Source organism: Alnus glutinosa, chromosome 5 (assembly GCF_958979055.1).
Source record: "Alnus glutinosa chromosome 5, dhAlnGlut1.1, whole genome shotgun sequence".
Taxonomy (NCBI): Eukaryota; Viridiplantae; Streptophyta; class Magnoliopsida; order Fagales; family Betulaceae; genus Alnus; species Alnus glutinosa.
Genome location: NC_084890.1, coordinates 25,034,949 through 25,051,034, shown reverse-complemented (window position 1 = coordinate 25,051,034; position 16,086 = coordinate 25,034,949). Strand labels below are relative to the sequence as shown.

The window sequence follows — 16,086 nt, the reverse complement described above, 5'->3', positions numbered from 1 at the left end:
AAAAAAAAAAAAAGCAAGGTTTTCTGTTTTATTGTTATTTCAGGTTGTGCGGAATTTTGCGAAGTCGATCGATCGAACCAACACTGGAGGTGTTACCTGGAATAGTTCAGTAGCAGAAATTCTTGCCAAAAAAATTATTTTTTTGGTCCAAATTTGTAAGTTTTAATTCTTGCCTTTCTGGTGTCTTTGGTTGTTTTATGCATTCGTGTTAGTCTTCAATTTTTTATTTTTTTTTTTATTTATTTATTTTGTTTGTGCTATTTTTTTCTTTTAATCTTAAAAAAAAAAAAAAAAGAGTATATTTTGCTAGTGTGGTCTTACGGCGCTATCTAAGTGTCGAGGCAAGTTCTGGCTAGGAAAGTCTTGGGATTTAAGTGTGTCCGGTGTGACCCCCCTCACTTTCCTGGGAACGAACCTGGGCTTTTAGAGAATTCTGTCTGCCCCACTTGCAGAAAAAAAGAAAAAAAAAAAAAAAAAAAAAAAAAAAAAGGGTTCATATTTTTGGTAGGAAGTGATTGTAAAACATGAATTATCACCCATATGAACCATGTTCACTTTGCTCTGATCCTCATCATTGTGCCAATAATTGTCCCTCTTGGGAACAATTCTATAATTTTTCATACGAGCAAATGAACAGAAATTTCTCTAGCCCGGGGTTCAATTCAAATTCCAATTTTTACAACCCGGACTGGAGCAACCATTCTAATTTCTCATGGCGAGCTCAAGCCATGGGAAATCATGCTCCCCAATTTCAGGAACTGCACTATCCTGAATATTCGCAGTTCGATACCCAATCTTCCCATCCTTCATCCTTCAACCAACCGACACCACAGTCATCATTAGAAGACACTCTCAAGGCCTTCATGCAGTTTTCAAGCCAAACCATTCATGAAATGAAGAATGCCACATTGGTTAACACCCAATCTATTAATGAAGTGAAGCAGACTATTAGTGAAATAAAGAATGCCACCTTGGAAAACACTCAGGCGATTGCCAGGATAGAAGGACAGTTCGAATATCTGGTTGCTGAGTTTAACAGACTGGAGGAAGAAGAGCTTCAAAGTCAGTCGATGGTTGCAGGGCACTACATGATTGATGAGGATGATGCTAGTCATTCTTGTCATGAGCATGTCCCTACCATCACCATGTTTGAGACTGAGGAAATTGTGGATAGCAATGAGGAAGAAAAAGAGGAGCACCCGGAGCAAGCAGCGCCCCCGCCAAATCCAAATATGTCCGAATACGGAATGAGTACTGAAGCTCATTCCTTCATCACCATCCCTCTTGAGACATTTCATGAGCCCCAAGCTTTAATTCTTACATGTCTCAAAGAGCCATCTTATGCCAAAACTGTCAAGGATCTATGCACACAACCGCGCAAATCTAGGAACCATCGTCCTACAAAGATCCTTCGAAGCAAGCAAGTTAGCTACATAAGATGGCGAAACATTTCTCTCGAGGGACATCAATTCTTTAAGAAGAAAGGGTGGAAGGGATTGGTTGGACATCCACATGATCGGGGAAGGCGCTGTAAATTTTCTTTTACCTTTTCGCACAGTTTTTTTTTTTTTTTAATTATTTTTGTTAAATATTTTGTTTCTGTTTTACCTTATTTTGTTGTCTGTTTTTGTTTGTTAGTTTATTTTTAATTTTTCAATGGTGGGATAACTTCTTGCTATAGGGAGTAAGTGAAGCATGGATTCTTATTTTGATAATTATTGTGATTCTTCTGTACAACATGTTTCACCTAGTGGTAGGACACTTGCTCCAACCAACTACCCTTACAGTTTCAACCCACATGAACCATGGAAAGCTTGCTAAATGAAAACATGGAAGCCTCGAAGGAGAGGAAGGTGGGGAATGTGAAGAAAGCAAAGAAGGCGAGCCAAGCAATCCGGAAAGGATATGAGTGCGGTACTCATATCGTAGTGCTCTCTCTCTTCTGTCATAGATCGCCATCACCGGATTGAGGATAGATGTGAAGAGCGTCCAGGTTGACAAGACGGAAGAGAAGGTCTTGCATGATCAAGAATAATCTTGCTTCTGGATAGTATGATCAAGAATAGTCTTGCTTCGTTGTTTGTGAATCTGGTTGTGATGCTGCATTTTTCCCAACTTTAAACTTTGAAATTGGTTATGAACTACATCTTCCCTTCCAAGAAGCGATGATGAGTTCAGATTAGAAGAAAGATTTGGCTCTCGAAGTGTGAAGGGTTGAGAGCTCATAGGTGTGCTTTGCCAGAGAGAAGACGAGTAAATTTATAGAGAAAATTTGAGAGGGGACGGTGCAAGTGGTGCCGACAGTGAATCGTAATATCTCCATCCCTTTCTCAGAACGCTCATCCAGCTCATTCTCGGGATGCCCCTCTACGACTGCTAGTTGCGGAAAGTGCGGCGATGAATCCGGAAAAGTCATTAGGTAAATTCGGAATTCGAGAAGGTGAAAAGGGTGAAAACTCAAAAAGAAGAGAACTCGTGATTCGAGGGCGGCTGTCTACTAGTGATAATGGAGGCTGCGCTCAAAAAGAAGAGAACTCGTGATTCGAGGGCGGCTGTCTACTAGTGATAATTGAGGCTGCACTCAAAAAGAAGAGAACTCGTGATTCGTGGGCGGCTGTCTACTAGTGATAGTGGAGGCTGCGCTCAGAATGACGTTGATTAAACCGCGTCTCGCCCAGTGATTAAGTTCTCTTTCCTTCCCTTCAAATATTTCGAATCACCGCTTCATTTCTATCTTTCTCTCCTTCAGATTCTTTGAGGAATATCATCGTTTCCTAAGTTTTCCAAAAAAAATGGCTTCTTCCTCTTCCCAAAATAATCTTGATCTGAATGCTACGCCAGTAGTACAACCCGAGATTTGGCGTCCATTATTCTTAACGCAAAAAGGTCCTCTCATGACCAATGACTCTGTGATGCTGAATGATGCAGCAGCTGCAGCCGTGGCTCAAGGCATCATAACTCCTCGAGATGATAAGTTGTTGGCGGATAGGACTGATGCTCAAGCCATCAATGACTCTTTGGCTTTTAGTATTCAGAGTGCTTCTTCAGTTACAAACATAGCTCGACGTCTGCAAGTTCGAGGGAATGAAGTTCAAGCGCTAAAAGCTCAAACTTTGGCTTTGCAGCGAATGTACATGGACTTTAGGCGTAGGAATCGGGTCCTACAGCAAGAAAATAAAAAGCTGAAGAAGGTGGTAGATTCATATGCGAAAGACTTGGAGAAGAGGTATGCTGAGTTGGAGCAAAATACCAATCGTCTCCAAGAGCAACACCAGGACCTCTTGCGTGTAGTCCAAAACCTCAGGGTTTTCCGCCCAGAAACTTAGTCAGGTATAAGCATACTCTGGGGATGTTGCAGGAAAGGTCCGATTCGCAAGTTTATGTTTTCTTAAAAGTACTTCGTTTTGTAAGACAATAATTATATTTTTATTTTCTTTATTTTTTATTTTTATTTATGTTTTCTTAGAAGTACTTCGTTTTGTAAGACAATAATTATATTTTTATTTTTTTATTTTTATTTTTATTTTTTCTTTATTTTTTATTTATTTATGGACTGTAATAATAATAAAAAAAAAAAATGGCGCTACGAAGATCCTGCGAAGCAAGCAAGTTGGCCACCTGAGAAGGCGCTGTAAATTTTCTTTTCCCTTTTACTTTTTTTGTATAGTTGATTTCTTTCATTTTTATTTCTTTTCATTTTACTTTTATTTCTAACAGCAACTAACATTTTGATGTTTGTGTCTATGAGAAATGTTGCTGTTAAGTTTTTGTTGACAGGTGTTTTGGTGATTAAGTTTGGGGGACGCCTTGACCTTTCACACCTCGATGTTTTCGTATTTCTGGTAATGTATTTCTACACTACACATTGCGGACAATGTGTAATTCAAGTTTGGGGGTATGGAAAAACACTCTGTCCATTTGTTTGTTTGTTTATTTCATTTGTTTGTTTGTTTAAATTTTCTGTTTGTTTAAGTTTCCATTTGTGTGTTTGTTTAATTTTTCTAATTGTTTTAAGTTATTTTTAGTTGTCTTTTTGTTCTTAAAATGTTTTAATTAAAAAAAAAAAAAAAATATGTTGTCAAGTTTGAGTTAAGCCATAGCTGTGGTTTGCATTTCATCGGCTTGCTTAAGTTTTTGAACACATCATGTCTTTAGGAATCTGAGTCTTTTGACTTATTTTTGGGCTAGTAAGATTTCACTTGAGTTGAACTATCACGAGCACGTTAGCATGTAATTTGTGGGGTATGAATTTGTGCTTAATTGTGTATTTTGAGAGTTGTTGGATGACTTATTGATAAATAACCTTGGCTTGCAAGATATACATATATTTAAAAAAAAAAAAAAAAAAAAAAAAGAAGAAGATCATTTTTGAGTTTTTCACTGAGTAACCGGGCCTCTTGCCTCACTAAGCATTGAGTGTTCGCGTCAAAAGGTGAGAATTTCAATTTGGTTAATTGTATGGCTAGTTTGGCTTCGTAGCCTTTTTGACTTGAGTAAATAAGCCCTTAGGGATGTTTCTACATCTAGTGCCCTAAGACCATTTGGTTTGGGAGCCACTGGCCCAACACTTGTTACATGGGTCAATTAGAAAGCTTAAGGGAGCCGAGCATTGCACAGCCAACATATTAAAAAAAAAAAAAAAAAAAAAAAAAAAAAAAAAAAAAAAAAAAAAAAAACAAAAAAATATATATATATAAATAAAATAAAATAATTTGCATATCTTGCCTTGGTTGTTTCATTTGATAGGGATTTCAATGATTTTTGAAGTACTTATCTTGAGATTAAAATGAAACCTCATAATTGCATGTTGATTTCACTCTACACTTTTGAGGAAATGTGATGTCTTAACTGTCCATTTATGAGTGATTTGATGATTGGATCCCCTGTTGATGTTTATGATGGGGTTTGTCTTTTTAAGCATGCCAATGACGTATGAACCATGGTCTGGGTAAAACTTTTTCTCGTTGACAGCATAATGTTTGAATGTTTGTGGGTATCATTTCTGGCAAACCCTCACGAGACTTCACTCGTCCACTAGGGAGTCCTAGGGGTTTAAAAGGCTTGTTGCATATGCTAAATGCAATCGTGTCTCCCACGAAAGAGGATTTATGTTTCATGCTTTGATTTTGTTTTTCATTTTGTTTTGCTAAGGGACTAGCAAAATGTAAGTTTGGGGGTATTTGATGAGTACCAAATATTGTGTATTTGGACCCCTTAATTTACATTAGTTAAACCTTTAGCTTTGTTATTTTCTAATGCTTTGGTTAGTTTTAGTGTTTTTATATTTTGTAGGACAATAAGAGAGAAATGATACAATTCAAGCAAAATACAAGGAAATTCGGATGCAGCAGACCAGTACATTTAAACTGATCATAACAGGACCAAAAGATATCCGTTTTGGGAGTTTCTTAGGTCTAAATTGAAGTTCAAGATGTCAGCTTTCCAACGCAACAATTTTCAGCCAATTCGGAGATGCGTGGAAAAAGATATGGCTGTTTGAATTTCAGTCGTCGGATCATCCCGAAAATCCGGAACCATCTCTCTTATTATTTTTCTTTTGCTTCATCCCTTGTCTCCCCAAAGCTAGAGCCAATACACGTTTTTCTCCACATTCTCAGCCACTTAATCACCTTTTTTTCCACTCAACATCATTCCATAAAACACTCACCACTCATTCCATAAAACACTCACCACTCATTCCATAAAACATTCACCACTCATTCCATAAAACACTCACCACTCATCTCTCCACTCATACACCCACTCACCCATTCCACACAAACCACTTGGCTATAAAAGGAGACCAAGGCTGAAAATCAAGAGGAAAAGGAGAGGCATGAGCCTCTTTGTACATAACTTCTTGCTTATCTTCTTCTTGTAGCTTATTTCTTTCCTTTTGCAACTCTTTGATTTTTATGCTTTTAATGTTTTAAGTTGTAGTTATTTTATCATGTGTAGCTAATATTTTCGTTTGGGGTTGAGGATGAAACCTCACCATTGAAGAGAAACCGAGTTTTTGTGCTTATTCATGCTATTTGAGTTTATGGTTTTGATTTCTCATTGCTCTACTTCGGTTTTCTTGAAATGATGTTTTGATATCTCTTGTGGTTTCCGGATACAAGTGATGATGTGGAATAAGTTTCATTAAATCGGTTGCTTGGTTTTTCATCTATCAAAACATTGGACATTCATTGTGCGCCGTTTGACTAATACATTGTTTTATCGGTTAGAATGAAGATATCCATTGTGATTGAATGATACATTGGATGTTTGGATTTCAATTGGTACTCTTTGTGATTTGTGCTATGAACGGAATCATTGGATGAACTAAATGAATTTTGAAGCAATGTAGAGCATACCTAAGATTTATACGTGACAACCTCGAATAAGTGTGATGAGCATGAGATTAGGTTGATATGATTTGGTGAGTGTGGATTCCAAAACCCTAGACCCCTTTATTTTAGTTATTTTCGTTTATATTTTCTCTTATCAAAAACCCTCAATTTGGAACTAGGTTAAAATAGGATTAGTTTGAATAGAGATTAATTTTCGCAACACAATTCCCTGTGGGATCGACCTCGCACTTGCAATACGCTATATTGCATAACGATTCGTGCACTTGCGAGTACTTATTTTAAAACACATCAGGAAGCACTGTAGCATTTCCAATACTTAGGAAACATGTAGGGAATCTGTTGCATGTGATTTTTTTTTTTATTTTTTTTTGACATTTTCCCTATATTTAAGGAATGGAACACACACACACACACACACACACACACACACACACACACACACATATATATATATGGAATGACTACGTATTAGACCTATCAAGTCACTATAGTAGGATAAAAGTGTGATATATGACATTACTCCAAAGGAGTTTAGAGAGTTACTAATGTAAATTAAATCAATTGTGAGCCAAATGTACATCATCCTCATAAAAACTCAGAAGCTTAATGTTCAAAAGGGGATTAATCCTGCAATTTGAAGCATTCATCTACCTAGCTAGCTACAAATTAATTAATGGAGATTGATGCTAAGATTTTTCACAAAATGGAGAAGGAACATCTTCAAGTTCTTTGTAGGGCTTGACCCACCTCCCATGTTTGTTAAGCACAAGCCCCTTGTAAGGCAACTGCTACCAAAACTCAGGGATCCTCAACTCCTCTATCAGCATAACTGTTGTCTTGTTCACCAATGCAACATCTCTCCGAGCATTCCACCTAAACTTTGACTGCTTACCAACATATCTCCAAATTGTGGCTCCCTGACAAATCAGACACATGCTTCAGATACGGTGACATGAACATGTCAAGCTTAAGCTCCGTTCCTACATGCCTGTAAACCCATTTTAATTTTCGAGTAACCAAACCAAGCTTGTGAAGAATTTTGTTAACTAAGATCCCTGCCAATTTTGGGACTATATCTTGCTTAACAACAATACATAACGTTTTTACCCCAATCTCACTAAGCTTCTCATTGAATGCCATGTTCCCAACTCTTGGCGCACCAAATGAAATGACACTAATGGGAAGGCCAGGGATTGAGTTTGCAGCTTCATAGGCATTGAGGAGAGCCAAAGCACCACCAAGGCTATGCCCAGCTATGGTGAAGCTTATTTCTTCAGCCTTTCCTTTGTACAACTCCATAAGCCTGTTCACTTCTCGCATGACTTATTGATTTTCAGAAAGGAAAATTGGTAAAGGAAGTTTAGAGAGAAGAAAGTGTTAAGAGCTTTTGAATCTCTGCTTGTATTGATAAATGTGCGTAAAAAGAAATACAACAGAGATAAAGTATTATACTAAGACTAGGATCCAACTAAACTATACAGCTAGGATCCAGCTCATACAACTGAATAACAGAGATAGAAACTAACTAACAAAGCTAAAACTAAATAACAAATTTAGTTTAAGCTAAATTGATAAAATATATCGTAATACCCCCCCCCCCCCTCCAAGATGAAGGGAATATGTCTATAACATTCATTTTGGACTTGAGTAGTTGAAAAGGACCCCAAGCTAAAGGCTTAGTGAAGATATCAACAACTTGATGCTGAGTGTTAACATGAAGAGTTCGTAGAATGCCTTCTTGAATTTTATCTCGCACAAGATGGCAGTCAAGTTCAATGTGCTTGGTCCTTTCATGGAAAATCGGGTTTGCTGCAATGTGAAGGGCAGCCTTGCTGTCATAGAAGGGTAATGCAGCCTGTGGATGATCAATCCTGAAATCCTTAAGTAAAGAGAAAAACCAAACAATTTCACATACTGTGGAAGCCATGGACCGGTATACTGCCTCGGCTAAAGACCTAGAAATGGTATGTTGTTTCTTGGATTTTCAGGAAATAAGAGACTCACCCAAGAAAACACAAAAGCCAGTGATGGAACGACGAGTATCTGGGCATCCTGCCCAATTTGAATCACAGAAAGCTTTTAGGTAAAAATTAGAAGAAGAGGAGAAGAAAAGACCTTGACCAGGAGACCCTTTAAGATATCTCAAAACTCTGGAAGCTGCATCAAGATGGGGCTGTCTAGGATGAGCCATGAACTGACTAAGCTTCTACACTGCATAAGAAATGTTTGGGCGTGTGATTGTCAAGTAAAGAAGACGACCAATTAACCTTCGAAAAACTGAATGATCTTCAAGTAAAATACCATTAGACCGAGATAACTTTAAATTGGACTCCACGGGAAATTTGGCTGGCTTAGAAGCAAGTAAACCACAATCATCAATAATCTCTAAGGAATACTTTCTTTGAGAAACAGAATACCTTGAACACTTCGGGGAACTTAAACTGATTGTTCAAATAAACTGTCAACTGATAAATAGCTTGAGAATAATTGCTGGCCAAGATAATATTGTCAACATAGAGCAATAAAATCACAAAAGAAGAACCTTGAACTCGAGTAAACAAGGAGTAATCAGAACGAGACTGTGTAAAACCAGAATTAAGTAAAGTGGTAGAAAATTTTGAGAACCACTGTCTCGAAGCCTGCTTTAAACCATACAAAGACTTGTTCAGTTTATAGACTTTAGAATTGTCTTGTTTACAACCAGAGGGTAATAGCTTCCCTTTACAATCAAAACCGGGAGGAAGAGTCATGTAGACCTCTTCAGGTAAATCGCCATGTAAAAAGGTGTTGTTCACATCTAATTGGTGTAAAAACTAATTTTTGGCAACAGCAACAACAAGTAAAATTCTCACAGTAGTGAGTTTAGCAACTGGAGAAAACGTATCATAATAGTCCAGGCCTTCACACTACGTGTAACCTTTGGCAACAAGCTTGGCCTTGTGACGCTCTATAGAGCCGTCAGCTTTGTATTTGAGTTTATAAACCCATTTACAACCGATAGGTTGTTTATGAGAAGGTAAGTCAACAACTGTCCAAGTATTATTAAGTTCAAAGGTAGAAATTTCAGCATGCATAGCGTCTATCCATGGCTGTGATTTAACAGCTTGGTAAAAATATTTGGGTTCAACATGGGAAGAAGACTTAAACAAAAATGTTTATGAGCAGATGATAATTTTTCACAAGCAATACAAGAAGAACGAAAATAAGGAATACCTTGTTCGTCAGTAAATGATGAAGATGATGAGTGAGTGGCAAGCTTCTAGTGGTATTGTTGCAAATAACCAGGTTTACATTTAACATGAGTAGAACTTCTAACAGAAACCGGATCATGAATATCTAAAGTGGCATGATCTAAGGGAATAGAGATAGAATCTGAGTTTAAGCTAAACTAATAAAATATATCGTAATATGACTTGCTCAGAAGCACTCAACTTATTATACCTTGTGAACTCGCTCTTCGATTTGTAAATGTGAAGAAACCCATGTTCGACCTTTCCATTCTGTTGATCATCATCTATACGCTCTAGCCTTGTTTTAAGATCCGCGAACCACTCGGTCGGAGCAACTGTGCCGCGCCATGCCTTGACGATGTCTCTTCTTCCGATCCTTGCAGATTCTTCGTCGTCGCTAACCACAATATAGCCCATCCAATTTGAATCTTTGCTCCACATGTCACTCAGAAACGACCTCTCAAACCAAAGCGGGACATTTACATGTGACATGGCGTATATGTACTTGGTCACCTTGTAACCATGTTTGGTCAGGCCTAATTCTTCGAAAAGCTTGTGCCGGTTGTATCTGCTACTTCAACAATACTCCGAAAAAGGATCGAAGTCAAATGCATCGTAAGTTGCCTGAACAAATTCTCCATATTTTACAAGCTCACGTCGAAGCCAAGGGTGGAGTGGGTTAAGAAGATTCTTCCAGTTGCGCAGACCATGAATTTCACGCCATTTTGTTGATATGTTTTCGTTTGGAGACTTCGTCGGAGTCATATGATGGCCCCAGTCGATAAAATCAAAAGCTGAGTATGGCAAACGGAGGAGGTGTGCTAGTGATTTGGTGCAACGAGTGGCACTTTTCTTAAAGGCCGTTTCTTCATGAACCCTGATTCGGGAGATCGAGTGGTAATGCCATGCTTGATGCACAAGTTAGCTAGATCATGAAAATGAATCTGCTGCTTCATATGACTCCGACGAAGGAAGGATTTATTATTTATAAACTTTTTGACGGGAATCTGTCGCATTTGACTGTCAAGTGGTAGGTATATATGGAGCTTTGTCGTCAAGAAATGGATTGTTGTATTAATAGCATTGGTAGAAAAAAAAAAGTGGTTAATCTAGAGAAAATGCATGTCTGATTTTAAATCGATATGGGTTCGTTTAAGTAGCAAGGTTCTTGGTCTTGTGGCATGTATTCTCATTTGGTTTATGGTTCGAATCTCCTTGTGTGCAAATAATTCTTTGGAGCCATGTCTATTAGTGAAGCCAGAATATTATCTGATCCGTGTGGAGGGGGCGCTCTGGGTTTAACCGGCAGGGGTGGGTATATGAAATGTCAACCCTTCCTTTGAAGGGTTCCTTGTCATTACGAAAAAAAAGAAAAAAGAAAAAAAGAAAAGAAAATAAACAATGAAGGCGTCAATTATTGTAAACAAAAGTATTTTTAGTTTTTTATTTAATTTCAAGAAATTAAAATTACTAAACGATGATAGTTTGTAAAAATATTGTCTTAATCTTGAAAGTTTTCTTAAACATGATATTTATTCTCATATTGATGATTTAGATTCATTTTCAGAACTAAAAGTTTTACAAATAGAAGAAAGTACTCCAATTGACATAATAAATTATATAAAAAGACAAGATTATATAATTCTTTTGAGAATTCATGTTACAATTGCTTCAATAGAAAAAAGCTTTTCAAAATTAAAACTGATCAAATGCTATCTAAGATCGACAATGTCACAAGAAAAATTATGTGGATTATCCATATTATATATCAATTGAAAAATAAAAGAGGTTAGAAAAACTTAAATATAAAAGCTTAATTACTAATTTTGCATCCCAAAATCGAGTCGTCTCTAGTCTATGAATTTAATTTGATGGCTGACGACGGGCATAACTATGTTTGTTCTGATAATGTTTGATAGGAGCAGAAGTTAAGAATTGAAGACTGAAAATGAAACTCAGGAAGAGAGAAAATAAGTATTATGGAAGAGAAATATCATAGTTGCCCCAAAGAAGCAAATTGAGAATAACTCTGAAATATTGAAATTTTATTGATACTTCAAAAATTGAATTTAAAAATAATACAAACATGCCCATATACAGGCTAAATTTGAGTACTTTCCTAAAATATTTTCTAATGCTTATTAATTTATAAAATAATTTTTTAAAGCTTTTTTATAGCATCTTTTTCTTCTCTTCTACTTCTCTGCTGTTACAGAATTTTTTGTTCAGAGTAGTGTTCAGAATTTTCAATCTGCACACTAACTACATTAGGGTAGTATTAATTGTATCTTGATGACATAATTTTTATATTTCCTATTGTAAAACTTGTTACATAAGTGAGAGCCAATATTTATCTAATAGACAAATTAATATTTGCCTACTACTTCTTTCAATGTGTACATGCAATATTAAAGTAATTGACTGAATGCTTCATTCACACGGGGAAGTTGGAATGCCAAGGTGTACGTGTTGAATGTCAAAAAAGTTTGCAGCTTCTTGTCTACTTCTACCCAATACTATATTCTTTCGTCTACTCATTTGGGCCAATAAAATAAAGAAATTAAAGATACTCGTTCCTCTCCAAAACTAATAACTTACTGGGTTGATTTTAAAATAATAGTAACTTAGGGTAACCATTTATTTTCGCATGCATGTTATGTGTGGGTTGTGTTGATACAACTTATTATTTTAATTCAATCTATTTAATTAATTGTGTCAAATTTGTTAATCTTAATTCGTTAATTTCGTGTTGAATTCGTGTCGGGCTCATGAGTCGTGTTAAAAATTATCAATTTTAAATTTCGCGTGTCAGATTTGGATCATGTCGAAGTTTAGAAATTACTCGCCTCTAGCTAATTACATTCACTCGATCTCTTCTCACTTTAACTTATATGTATTGTCCCGTTTTCCGTACTTTGATTTCTTCATTGAGTCTCCGGGGCTGGCCAATCTTGAAAATTTGAGCAAGAACTTTTCTGTGATTGAAAACTTTCTGATTTAAATACATTTGTCAATAAGATCTTTCATTTCTTTTTTCCAGTTTCATGTATATATATATGTTTGTAAACGACATAAAAGTTGAAATGACTGGTTCAAATAAAAGAACCTTAAATAATATTTGAAGCATTAATATTATCTATATTTGGTCTAGAATGGATCCTTTGCTTTATCAAAGAAATGAGACTCATTGAATTAATCTATGCAGATAATAAGTTTAACAAAGATGATTCGATCAACTCATTAAAAAATTAAGGGAGAACTTCCTTTATAACTCGTGAACTTTCATTTTTTTTAAAGAAGATACCTAAACCTTAAAACGTCTCAATTTAGGATATTCATTTTTTAGAAAGTTTCAATCTTAATAGTTTTCTGTTAGAATTTTCCGTTAAATCCTATCAAAATTTTTAAAATACCCCTGTGTTTATTTTTTATTTTTTATTTAAAAAAAATTATAAATTTTTTCCAAAATTCAGGCATGGATATTTTTGCAAATTCTGTTAAATTCTAACCAACACCTAAATCCTATCATTTTCTTTTTCTTTCCTAAAAAAAATGAAATTAGTATTTTAAAAATTTTGACAGGATTTAACGAAAAAATTTAATGGATAACTGAGAGTCTGAGATTGAAATTTTCTAAAAATGGATATCCTAAATTAAGACGTTTTAAAGTTTAGGTATGTACCTTTTTTTCAAAATAAGTGAAAATTTAAGAGTTATAAGTGAAGTTCTCTAAAAAACTAATTAATGAAGCCATGCATTTGGAATATTGGAGATAAATCGGGAATGAATTTTCAGATATGGATTTAATTTATAAATTGATGAGTACTTAATAAGACGTTTTAGAAGATAGTAGATGGAAAAAATAAAAAATAAAAATTGAAAACTTAGGAAAATTTAGTGCTTGTAAATGTTTCTAATTATTATATAACCCTTAACTTAATTTTCTCCTTAGAAAATTGTGGGATTAAATTATATTTTTCCTTGCATGCAATAAAAAGTGATTGACCGAATGCATATTTTTTTTCTTCTAAGCCGACGGAATGCATGACACACATGTGACGTTAGAATACCAACCCCCCGACCTGTTAAAAGTAAAAAAGGTTTGTACGTAGCTTCGTGTGTACTAAATATTATGTTAATTTAACAAGGAAATTAGTTTAGGTACCTCACTTAATTTGATGTTAATTCAACTCCAAATTGTACGTACGCCTTCAAAAATCAGTTCACACGGTTTATCTGTAATTAGATCATTGTGGTATTAAAATGCCAACAAAACAATTTACTCTTTACATATAGTTAAATTTAGTCAACTGAATTAACATGTATATTTCGATAATGTAACACGTTAAAATCTATTATATATAAGTCAGTGTCACATTAATAGAATCTAATAAATTAATTGATAGGGAAAATTTAACCGTAGAAAGGAAATTATTGTTTTAGTATATCTCAATAATTTCTGGGAGTTCATTTTAATATCACAAAAACACTAGGCGAACAATTTTAACACTGTGAAACGCGATTAAGGTAGATTGTTGGGCCTGGTAACAAATTAAACAAATATTATGTTTAGCTGATGACCTTTTCATATATATATATATATATATATATATATATATATATATATATATAAGATATGACAACATTGACAAGTCAAGGTTTTAACATTACCTAGTCCACGTACGACTCCGCGTGACAAAAAGTCTTCCAAGACCATGTTTGGCCTGGCGAGTTCAACTCTCTAGCAATATATATATACCCACTCCATCTCCCCCACATTCTCTCAACAATTCCAAGCATTCCCAAGGTGATCGTACGTTAATCAGCTTAATTGGCCGGCAACCAATCATGGCAATATCCACGATGATCTACAGTCATCTTCCTGCAACCACACAATCCAGGCTTTCTATAATCCATGCCCATAAAGAAGCTCTTCTCGATCGCCCCCAAGCAAAGGCACCATCAAATCCGGCTTTACGTCTCGCCGAATCACTCTCACATCTCCTCCACCTCCATGTTCAAACCCCTCCCCGGACCGATCTTCACAAATCAATTTGGAGCTCGTTTACCGAAGAGAAACACTCCACTCCCACAACTTCTCCCAAGGAGGTCATAGCGCACAAGTGGCGTGACGTACACGGTTCCTCGGATTGGGACAATCTTTTGGATCCTCTTCAGCCTTGGCTCAGACGAGAGATCGTCAAATATGGAGAATTCGCACAGGCAACATACGACGCTTTTGATTTTGATTCTTTCTCCGAGTACTGCGGGAGCTGCCGGTACAACCCAAGAAACATGTTCGAGAAACTAGGCCTTACCAGAAATGGCTACACGGTTAGCAACTATGTTTATGGCATGTCCAATATACATATGCCTCAGTGGCTGGAGAGGTCACATTTGGCGGACACGTGGAGCAAAGATTCCAACTGGATCGGCTATGTGGCGGTCAGCGACGACGAGGAGACACGGAGGATTGGACGGAGAGATATTGTGGTGGCGTGGCGGGGAACCGTGGCACCCTCGGAGTGGTACGAGGATATGCAAAGGAAGTTGGAGCCATTTGGGGAGGGAGATGCGAAAGTGGAACATGGGTTTCTTAGCCTTTACACTAGCAAGAATGAATCTACAAGGTACAACAAGACAAGCGCCTCAGAGCAAGCGATGAAAGAAGTGACAAGGCTTGTGGAAATGTACAGGGAAAAAGGTGAAGAAGTAAGCCTTACGGTCACTGGACATAGCTTGGGTGGCGCGCTGGCTCTGCTCAATGCTTACGAAGCCGCAGCAACCATTCCCAACCTTCCCGTCAGCGTGATTTCCTTCGGCGCACCGAGGGTCGGCAACGTTGGTTTCCGAGACGAGCTTCATCAGCTGGGAGTCAAAACACTGAGGGTGGTAATCAAGCAAGACGTAGTCCCTCGGATGCCGGGGCTTGTTTTCAACGAGAGCTTACAAAAGTTTGATGATATCACCGGATCATTGGAATGGGTTTACACCCACGTCGGAGCCGAACTGAAGCTCGACGTTCGATCATCGCCGTACCTCAAGCGTGGGTTCGACTTGATGGGGTTCCATAGCCTTGAGACATACCTTCATCTTGTGGACGGGTTTCTTCGTAGTGCCACAACATTTCGGTCTGGTGCGAGGAGGGATGTTGCGTTGGTGAACAAGGCGTGTGATATGTTGGTGGATGAGCTTAGGATCCCACGTTGCTGGTACCAATTGGCCCACAAGGGATTAGTACGTAATACTCATGGTAGATGGGTAAAACCAAAGAGAGATGCAGAAGACATACCTTCACCAGCTGGTAGGGAAGAAAGTACTGTGAATGCTGTTGCCGTTGGAATGCAAGCACAAGATGCAGTTGAATCTGCACTTTATGCTCTAGTTTTGTTATAAAAAAAAATAAAAAATGTAAATTATGTTCGGGCATATTTGGCCTAATTAAATGTAGCATGCACATACTCAAACCATAATGAAAAAAAAAAGATTTTTTTTTTTTT

The 16,086-nt window shown here is 36.8% G+C and overlaps 1 protein-coding gene across 1 annotated transcript; it reads left to right on the top strand.

Moving 5' to 3' along the window:
* Positions 1-14,377: 14,377 nt before the first annotated feature.
* Positions 14,378-16,086, top strand: LOC133869884 (phospholipase A1-Igamma1, chloroplastic-like). The gene has a single exon (XM_062306976.1). The coding sequence runs from the start codon at positions 14,435-14,437 to the stop codon at positions 15,980-15,982; it is 1,548 nt and encodes a 515-aa protein (XP_062162960.1). The 5' UTR covers positions 14,378-14,434; the 3' UTR covers positions 15,983-16,086.